At 40.1% G+C, this 10790-nt stretch overlaps 1 protein-coding gene across 1 annotated transcript; it reads left to right on the top strand.

The window, feature by feature from the left end:
• On the top strand, positions 1 to 9338 carry LOC113078184 (microtubule cross-linking factor 1-like). The gene is made up of 3 exons (XM_026250494.1): positions 1 to 1325; positions 2873 to 3097; positions 9130 to 9338. Exons 1-3 carry the CDS (start codon positions 471 to 473, stop codon positions 9301 to 9303), a joined length of 1254 nt encoding a protein of 417 aa, XP_026106279.1. The 5' UTR covers positions 1 to 470; the 3' UTR covers positions 9304 to 9338.
• The last annotated feature ends 1452 nt before the right edge of the window (positions 9339 to 10790 follow it).

Raw genomic sequence — 10790 nt, forward strand, 5'->3', positions numbered from 1 at the left:
TATGCAGATGCTGGCAGACTGTTTTAGAACGGTATCGAACATTCGAATAGAACAGGTTCTGAATAAGAACCGACTGACTGTCAATTTCAAACCCTGCTTTAGGATGAAGGCTTGATGTGCCGTGTCTGGGTGGCAGTAGTGCTCTGCGCGCGAGGCTCTCACAGACTCATTCGTCACGGTCAGAGCCGCTTTCTGGGCGGAGAAAAAAAAGAAATCCAAGTAACCCTCCAGTCGACACTCAGCAGAGCAGCAGCCGCAGTTCAAAACGGAGGACTCTCACGTGGAATATCCTGCAGACGTGTTAAATAAAAGAAAATAGAAGCATCTCATCCAAAGCAATCACATTATCTTTTGGATTCCCAACAGGTTTGATGTCGGCTGATCTGGTGTGAATCGTTTACCAGTTTAACTTCTGTGTTTGGGGAGAGGAGGTACATTTCAGCTACATTCGGGTCTTGTAAACGGAATGAATGACCAAGACAAAGGTTGACCCCGGTTCCCCGACGCATTTTGTCTCGTCGAAGGAGAAGAGGCAAAAGCAGAAAATGGAGAGCAGCACTGGAGAACAAGAGCAGCCGCAGCCGTCACAACAGCAGCCCGCGCAGCCGCTTCAAGTTACCGAGAAAAAGAAAATACACCGGGCACCGTCTCCAGCAAGACCCAAGGATGTGCCCGGGTGGTCCCTCACTAAAATCCGCGGCGGTATCGGCACGCCGACGCTGAGCGTGAAACCGGGGGCCATATATTTAGGTGGCCGCGTGTCCAGACGGAGCCCGGTTACCGGGAAGGAGACAAAAACTGAGAAGAGTAAACCCGTGCTGTCCGCGCCCGGTGCCCAGAAGAGCTGCGTGAAGTCTAATAAAAGCGGCCGGAGAAAAGTTTCGGACACCAGCATCGGATCGGATGATTTGAGCAAGGACTCCGGCTGCGCTGCGGGGAAACTCTCCCCCACCGACAGCAGCTCCGAGCTTTCCGACTGCGCCTCCGAGGAGAATAAAGTCTCCACAGATGCGCTGAGCAGCGACACCGAGACCAGCAGCCGCGGGGGGATCGACGGAGAGAAAGCGCCTGCGGAACACGGACTGTTGGACAAGAGTGGTCAAACCAAGACCAGCGTGGAGAAAGACCGGCTCTCGCTGGGGATGGAGACCGCAGAGGGGAGCGTCTCTCCCGGCGATGAGCGCTCGCTCGCCTCGTTCGACAGCAGGATTCCCGCCAGCACGTCCTTGGCGTTCTCGGACCTGACTGAGGAATTAATGGATGGGATGCAGGAGGAATTTGTCAGGGAAATAGAGGAACTCAGGTCGGAGAATGATTATTTAAAGGTAACCTATTGATTAGCCTATATTATTATTATTATTATTATTATTATTATTATAGTAAAATCAAAGCAGAGCTTTTGCGCAATGGCAACCACAGTTTCTACCAAAATGTCTTAGTTGCTTCATTCAGGTTTAGGCTCAACTTGATGTTATTGTCTAGTTCTTCAGAAACCATCTATTGTGTTGGTGCTTTAGCCAAGAACCTACTGATCTCAAGAACATGTGTAATGCTCCAAAATAACCAGCCAAAGAAACAAACAAAAACAAAATGGCACTTGATGAAGAGGGAGGTTCTTTGCTGAGTCTTTAAAGAACTTTTACATTTTTACAAAGTGTACAGTTAGAGTTACAACGGTAAAACCGTGATGCAATATTAGTATAAGAAGCTTTCATAATCTGTTTTATGCTTATGATCATTATTAGGCCACACTATAAAATGACACCCACTCAATGAAAATGCCAGATTCTTGCATTTCAAGAATTAAAGTGGTACATTAATTACACTTTAGCTCACCTAGAAATTAATGACTGAATCGGGAAAATTAAGTTGAGAAATTCATAACACCAAGTAGAAATGACAGAATTTGGTGTGAGATGGAAACAAGATGGTGTATAATGGTATAAATATGTTGTTTTTTCTCCATGTAATCAGTCAAAATAACTGTAGTAACTATAATTTTCTGGAGGAAACCAGTCACAATGGTACACTTTTGCAGGTTAACCAGTATAATACTGTATTTCTGCCATATATCATTATCTAAATGAAATGTCTATGTTGCTGAAACTGGAAACAGTGCATTCAATCATGCTGCAAGGCATACATTTAAGATCCTTGTTTGTTTACTATCATAAGGGTTTGTAATGTCTCCAGAATTACTATGAGTCATATGGATGAGAAAAACTGATTCTCGGTTTTCATAAACTATCAGAAAGACCATGACGAGACCAAATCTATTTCCTTTGCCATGCCTACTATAAAAGAGTTAAAGAGACGAGTGGCTAGTTGCTCTTGCCCCGCGTTGCTTGAGTGATGCAGCTGTTTGTACAGATGCTGCAGCAGTCAGTCAGTCCACTGTGTCCGCGTCCACTTCTCACTCCATTGTATTTCCGAATGCTGAGCACGTGATGCACGCTGCAGTTGTTGACCTATATATTTACTGGAGATGTGTGGCAGCACGTGGTGGCCCACTGCATCTATTCACCTCTGAAAGCAGCATGCATTTTTTACCCATTTGAGGTATAAATAGTTTATTTGGGTTTAGTGCAAAACTGCTTTCTAAACATGGCACTATTATGTAAACTCTGTAGTAAAACGGTCTCGAGGAAAATCATAATGCTGCATAATACATTTGATGCAGATAGTGGTAGCATCTCACATGATCTTTCACGCTGCTCTTGATCCCGGGTCAGGAGCATCATGTGCATTGTTTTGAGGTTGCACCAGTGGCAGCTCTGGATCGTCTACATGTAACAAAAATGCCCAAGATGTTTTTTGAAAAAACGTTGCTAGTAATTTCTAAAAGGATGGATTGTGTGTGTTTGAATGTCAGGACGAGATGGAGGAGCTCCGCTCGGAGATGCTGGAGATGAGGGACATGTACATGGAGGAGGATGTCTATCAGCTCCAGGAGCTCAGACAGCAGCTGGATCAGGCCAACAAGACCTGCCGCATCCTGCAGTACCGCCTCAAGAAGGCAGAGAGACGCAGCATCCGCGTGGCCCAGACCGGACAAGTGGACGGGGAGCTTATCCGAACACTGGAGCAAGACGTCAAGGTTAGAGTGGGTTACTGTGTGATATAGTAATTCAGCTGGAGTGAAGGTGGTGTTACAAATGAAAGCCACCAAACATATTCCGTTAGCTGCAAATGATTGCTTGCTCAGTTGAGTTTGACTTTGTGAAAATGAAGTGTGCTTCATTGTATAAAATGTGTACTTTAAATCTTAAAATAATCTTTTTAAGAAACTGTGTTTGGGCATAATATATAGTTTTAATGAAAAAAAAAAAAACTTAAGGAAAGTACACTTTCATGGTTGTTTCTTAACACATTTAAATATGCACTTTGTAATAATCTAGAAGTTTTACTTTAGAGTACATTTTAAATCATTGTTTTAATCATCTTTTGTCATGCTTTAAAGATGCACACTTATTTTGATGTTATGGCTAACATAGTAAATCACATATGAAATACTTGATTGTCCTTTTAAATGTAGTGTGTTATTAGATTTTACAGTTGAAGTTAATATATTTTAAGTGCACTACATTGCAACTCCATTGCAAAATGCAAATATGCAATTACAAATATACTTTAATTCATGAAATGACATTAAAAAAAGTGAATTTTAGTTTACCCTAATTGCTTTTCAGAATATGCAGCAACACACTTTAACCATATTTCAATGACGACATAATAATTATGAAACTACATATAGAGTGGGTTAAAAGCACTCCTAAATTCAACTAATAGCATTTACAGTAATATAAATGTCATCTATAATACATTTGAATGTAATTGTAAATAACATGCAGTTAAGTGTCTGAACACGGTACATTCAATCCGTAACCAAGTATACTCTCTAAAAAATATATTAATTACATAATAATTACTCTTTTGAAAGTATGCTAAAATGTTCAAAGGGTCCCTTAATTCTGAGGGACTCTCTGAATAAAGTGAATCTCATATAATTATAATGATATAAACATCTGTGGTAGACTGTAAGATCATGCTTTAGGCAGCATGTAATGCACCACACAGGCAACTGTCTCACATGGCTGGGGACACAATACTTCCTTTCTCTGGTCTATCAGCGAGAAGACAAATAGCCATGATGTCATTCCCATCAGCACTGGCTCGCTGACTGTATTCCTCTTTTACATGGCTGATTTGTATAGAGTAACAGAGGGAGAAAGAGGACGGAGAGTGAGTTCCTCTGCCAAGTAAACGCTGTGGCTCTTTGTGCTACTGAGACTGAATGTGTTGGTCTTTAACAAGTCACACTGTCACATGCTAAAGTTTCACCACTCAGGACACAGCTGGTAAGGATCAGAGCTGCAGCACACAATCAGTGTGGCGTGAAACACAGGAGGGGATGGTGTGCGGAGGAAAAAAACAACAACAACAACATCTTAGCCTCTGCTGAATTGTTTAACTGCTGACAGGAGCCTCCTAACACAGGGTCAATTGTCTCTCTACACTACCGGCACAGCCAGGTCAGATTACACTGATCTTCACTGCGCTTGTGCATTCAACTGCTTGAAATACTGCTTGCTATCGCTGCGACAGGCACACTAGGCTTTAAAGAGGAAGGACATTGTTTCTTTATATTCAGCTTAGCACAGCATCAAAGCATTGTGCAGATCGAAGTGCTAAGTCAGATTTTCTTGTAGCCTTACATATAACTAGTGCAACAATCAGTACTGAAATAGTTTATATATAATATATATATAAACTTTCTTAACATATTAATTTAAACATGCATTAAATAATATCAATAACAAGTACAAATTTTAAGAAATATAATAGTGCATATATTTTTAGCCAGATGCTCCTCTGTCTGGTTGTGTATTCAAGTATTTAAGAGAGCTATGTAATTAACATGCATTTAAAATGATACAAATTAAGGAAAATTTGAATTCATCATCTCAAAATGACAGAATATCTGCTGATCAATCAATCTGGCCATAATGTTCTATATGTTTGAAATAAAACCCTTGTTTTCAGTGAACTCTCTGGGGCTCAGATGTTAAAGCACATGACCCATGGATCAGTTATTGTTCGGTACTTTCCTTATGAATGAACCCCATTCAGAGGTTAGTGATATTCTGACCAAGAGGCTGTGCAAAACAAATATTTCCCTCCCTGGACTCGAGTTTCCCATGTTTGACTTCTTCCCATCTCTCTCGGGATGAGGGGGGAGGGGTGATGTCATGGTCAGGAGGGGGTGGGGGTGAAAAGGGTTGATGGAGGATGTGAATGTTTGTAAGATCCCTGCACCATTTCCTGCTCTGTGAAGCACTGGCCTCATTTCTCATCCAATGAGAGAAACGTCTACCAGATCTGTCAGGGTAAGGACGGAAAACAGCTTCACACCTTCTCATCAGCTGCTGTGGCTTGTGAAATTGGCTTCGGAGTTATCCATCTGAGGTTATCCAGTCATGTGCTCATGCAAAACATCAGCTGAGAAACAGAGAGAATGATTACAGATGTAGGAAGCAAAAATCAGGAAGTTCTGATACACTAGTGCGTCAAACTGAATCACTTCTATTATAATCTAGTGCTTGTATTCATTTTTTGCTTGTTGACAGATATATATTTAAAAATTGAATGCCATGAAAATTTCTGTTTTTGCGCTCCCAGTCCAAAAGGATGATGCAGATGTTTAAGTCTCCTGCTTCTCAAAATTTTCTTCTGAAAGAAAAAGACTAGTTATTTTTGAGTTTCATAACAGATCTCAACAATGTCTCAAACTCAAACTGTTCAGATTTGCTAAGAAAAAAGTGTTTGGCTTTTTACTTCTAGTGATATTTTTATAAGTTGTGCTCATTTGTGAAGATTATCACGATAAAGAAAACGTAAAAATCATAACCCTTTGAGCTTATTTACTTCAATAATCCAATGGCAATCCTATTGGAGTGTATTGAAACCCACCAAAATACATCATTGCTGCAGCACTCGATAAGCACCAAGGAGCATATGCAAGATGTCCGTAAGGAGAACACACAGTTAAAAAAAAGGGCTGCACATGCATATGCATACTGTGCTGATGATGAAATTTATGCCACATGCACTGTATGTATAACCTAGCATATGCACAACATTTGACATCTAAAGTATACTTCATAATGAGACCTGCATTGAGTCTCCTCAGCTATAAAAGAGCAGAAAAAATAATTATTTGGTCAGAAAGAGAATAATAAAGAGAAAGTGAGGGTGACAGATGAAAATACGGTTTGGTCATTTTGGCCTTCGCCTTTTCAGATATCAGCTTAGCAGCAGCATCCTGGAGATAAGAGGAAAGAAAGAGACACATAGTAATGAATATACCTCCTCACTGTGTAGCTGGCTCGGTCCACTAACGCTCGAGTGACTCGAGACTCATTATCATCTGTGTGAGGAGTGCACATGCATTATCAGCCATGTGCTGCACTCACACGTCAAACTGCTATGGAGCAAGACGAAGCACTGCTTTAAATACCAGATCCTAAGCTGAGATGAATCTAGAAGTGGCACATTTGAGATAACTAGGGTCTCTTTTCTTAAATAAAAAATTGAGAAGTAGGAGACTTAGGCTAAAGTTTCCTTTTACTTGCCCTACATTTTATCTCACTGAATATCCAGTTTCACTCAGAAATGCATCACATTATGACTCTATTACACTATTGCAGGATTTGTCCAATGAATTCAATTCACATAAGCTGTATTTAAAGTGTCAGTCCATTTAAAAATGTAGTGAAACTGTGTTAATGGGTTTCTTTCAACACAACAGTATTTGGTGCCCTTGGACTGTCTTCATGTGGCTCATCTGAGCGGCATGTGTGCTTGGAGGTTAACCAAAGGGCAGCTTGTTTTTTTTCTTCTAAGCTTGGTAAGGTTGAGTTTATAGTGTGAATGTGCCCGGGCTTCTGTCCCGCAGATGCAACCAGATACAGATCTGGAGGGAAGGCATTTAAAGCGAGCGTTTGCACAGCAGATAGGCGGAGCAATCCTGGAAAGCAGGATAAGAGAGGAATGAAGCACACACATAATCAAACCCAAAGAGTCATTTAGATGTGTGACCCAAGTTCTGCTGACAAGCAATCATGGCCACATGCAAATGAGCCATTATTGGTCTTTTTGATGGGTCATTACACTCCTTTGATTTCTCAGTTTCTCAGATATGGCAGCTTTTTCCACATCAGGCTGTGGTTAGAAGGGCGGACAACAAAGCACCTAAACACACACACACTCACGAAAGACATTGCAGTGCTTCACTACCCCTTTCCCTGTGGATCTAGAGGTGTCTGTCTCCTTTTGCAAGGGCTGTGACATTATTGTCAGACAAAGGCAGGTGGGTGGTGTCCAGACAGAAAGGAGGGAGGAGTGAATGCAAATAATCTGGGACCAACAGACACTTATGGAGCTCTGATAATTAAAGCTGTTGTGTGACAATACAGACACACACTTACCATAAAACCCTGGGCCTGTGGTTTAGAAAAACATTTTCAACTAAATCATGAATGGCTGTTTGACCATACAAAGTCTCATACTATATAAAAACATTTGTTATAGTAACATGAAAAAGTTGTGGTTTCTGGAACGTTATTGTAAAAAACAGAGTGAATAAAAAATGTTTCAGGCTTTAATTATGATGTTTTGATAACTGTATATTTTACAGTTAATACCTGAATATGTCTTTGATATTTTAATAATTAATCAATTGGATATTTAATTAAAACACCATCAGTGTAACTCACATGACACTTATAATGCAGTTAAACCTTAACTAAAACTAAAATACAAAATTGCATAATTAATACCAAAAATAGGAAGCAAATAAATGTTATGGGCCACACATAAACTTCTGGGAATATCCTATTATTGTTGATCAGTAAATAGTCAGTATGTCAATAAATAGTTAATATTTGTACTTATAAAATGTTAATAATATTATATAGCCTACAGTATAGTACTAGTACATAGCCTTTATATTCTAAATATAATTTTCACAATTTGTACCAAATGCGGTGAACAATTTTTTTTTATTTTTTTTTACTGTAAACATTTTTTTTTTTATTTTTTTTTTTAATGATTAATATTGCATTTCCTATATAATGCCACATCAAAACAGCAATCATCATTTATAATACCATAGCACAGCATTTGGGGGAAAATATCATGTACTGAAAGCATTGTTAAGCTGATTTGAAACAGCTACTGTAACTAAATGTGGTTAAGTTAGTAGTTATGCCGCTTTTAGTTAGCTTCTTCCGCAACACTGACAGACAAAGGTGTTTATAGCTACTGACAAAGAGAAATTGAAGAAAAGACAGAGAGGGTGTTGGTGAAATAAAGGAAAGAATGAGAAATGGAGGGATCTGATATGAATTAGAGCGTGGTGTTGGTACAGAGGAGCATTGTGGGTACCCAGCTGCACTTTGGCTGTGGTTCAGACACGCAGAGAAGAGAAAGCCCTCCCTCACAAACAGGGTCTGTGCTTCTCCTCCTAGCCCTTCACAATCCTCATTTACCCCATTCAGTGACTGGAGATCTCTCTTTTCCTCATTCCTCTCACACAAACCTACATCCTTCCTTTATATGTGCCCTTTAGAAACATACCAACATTGTCTTGTGTTGCTAAAATGCTCTAAACACCAGTATGAGTGTCTGTGGTAGAGATGGGTCTTTGCACAAACACAGATAATTGCCTCGTTAAGAAGTTACTGCAGCTTTATGACCAACCGCTTTTAATGAGCTTTCCTCTACCTTCAGGGAGACATGAATTATAGACTCATGAACCAACCGTATTCAATACTTTTCACTGGCAAAGCCAAGAGTGAAAAAAGAGGCAGTACTTTATGATAGGATTAATTACTACAGTGTGCAATATTTAATATTACACTGAGCACATTTTCTGTATTTACCAGCATTAAGTGAACTATGTTTATAACCATTTCTGTAATATTTAAATAAATATCAATTTTTCTCTTGCCTTGTTCACCATCTCTTATTATTTTTCACCAAGCTTGTCTTTGTAGCCTGCTCACAGGATACCTTTTTTCAAAGAATATTTTGATGCTCCCCTCTTAAAACCAGTTGTGGTTGTTTTAGGTGGCCAAAGACGTGTCCATCCGTCTGCACAATGAGCTGGACGCTGTGGAGAAGAAGAGATCTCGTCTGGAGCAGGAGAACGAGGAGCTGAGGGTGAAACTGCAGGATCTGGAGGTGGCCAAGCAGGTCCTGCAAGCAGAGATGGAGAAGGCCAGAGAGGTAAGACGTGTTTAAAATGAGCTGTAGATATGACACGTATCAAATTTGTGGCTGTGAATTTGACGACGGTATTGTGTTGTTATGCATTATGAAACTGAAGAAAAGATACTGTTAGGGTGATCTGGTTGCTACCAGAGAATAAATATATGGCTGTTAAAGCATTGCAATGTGCTATTGGGCAATGCTAGGTGGTTGCTAAGGTGTTCTGCGTGGTTGCTAGGTGTTTATTTACTGGCCTAAGTAAAAAGATCCCACCTCCAAATCTCTATGATATTGTGGTCCCTAAATATGACTCAGTTCCTTCCTTCATTGTAGATTTATGGGATTTGGGGGGTTTTCTAGATTGTTTCACTGGGCAAAAACTGTTTGGTGACAAATTGCATGCTCATAAAAATAATGTTGCTTGCCTTAGAGTTCATCACTAATAATAATAACCTAAATAAGCCATTCTTCTGCCAAATCATATAGTGCATAAGCCTGTATTAATTAATAAGGAATTTAAGTCACATGTCTCTGATCACAGATGTCGGCCATTTGGATTTGAAATAGTCCGTTTTTGGTGATTTTAGCTAAGAAGTTACTAATTGGGGGAAAATGTGATCATTAATTAGTTTCAGATTCTGTGAAAAGGCTTCATTAGGAGCTCCAGGGAAGGTTTCTGAAGGGAAAAGTGTTTATATTGTAGTTAATTTGGCTTGGGGAGGAACTCTTGATGTGGAAGCTTTAGTTGAACTTGAGGTGCAGGGCTTCGCTGTGTGTGTGACGGCAGGAGCTCGGACTGATCTGTTGACTCTCTCTGTGTAAATGTCAGCTCGGGTGGACGGGGAGCACATGAATTTAGCATTAGATTTTCTCAACTGACAGTTTTAACGAGGAGGAACGTAAAGCATGCTCCTTGCGTTTTGGCTAATTCTCTATTTTGGCCTGCATTCTTTGGGTAATAAGTGTTTCTTTGTGTTCTGAGTAATGGATCATTGGCAGGATGGTCTATGTTGGCCTGCAATGTCTGCTGCACATTGAAAGTGATGAATGCATTATTGTATGACACAATGGTTATTATTGGTTGGTTCACTCTTTTCTTTGAGAATCATTTTCGGGGTGTTGTATACCGCTGTGATAGTCAATGCCAGTGCTCAGATTCGCTCGGCTGCTCTTCTTTGGCTCGGCTCACAGGTTTGCTCTGCGTTCTTATTGGCTGAAAGCCCAGTGCAGGATGCGTGCCACTCTCTGTTGTTGAGTGAATTGTCGGCATAGCGGGCACTTATGGTGTACGGCGAAGGTTCATACTCAACTGAACTTCCAGAAAAGACAAGATATGACTCAAAGAATGGGACGAAACGATAGATCATTACATGAAAAGTAAGATGATCTGAAGATCTGGCTGAACACGATACCTCTCTCTGGCATACATACACATACACTTAACAAAGTACAGGATGAAAGAGATGTATCAACATTTATTAGACCAAAACCTCGATTCTGATGGTTTAAACATGGCATTC

This window comes from Carassius auratus, unplaced genomic scaffold (genome assembly GCF_003368295.1).
Source record: "Carassius auratus strain Wakin unplaced genomic scaffold, ASM336829v1 scaf_tig00024549, whole genome shotgun sequence".
NCBI lineage: Eukaryota > Metazoa > Chordata > Actinopteri > Cypriniformes > Cyprinidae > Carassius > Carassius auratus.

Excerpts from the sequence above, each read along its gene's own strand:
- LOC113078184 (XM_026250494.1), top strand. The coding sequence starts at position 471 with ATGACCAAGACAAAGGTTGACCCCGGTTCCCCGACGCATTTTGTCTCG. Across the intron at positions 1,326-2,872 it reads CGGAGAATGATTATTTAAAG|GACGAGATGGAGGAGCTCCG; the intron begins GTAACCTATTGA and ends TTTGAATGTCAG. Across the intron at positions 3,098-9,129 it reads CACTGGAGCAAGACGTCAAG|GTGGCCAAAGACGTGTCCAT; the intron begins GTTAGAGTGGGT and ends TGGTTGTTTTAG.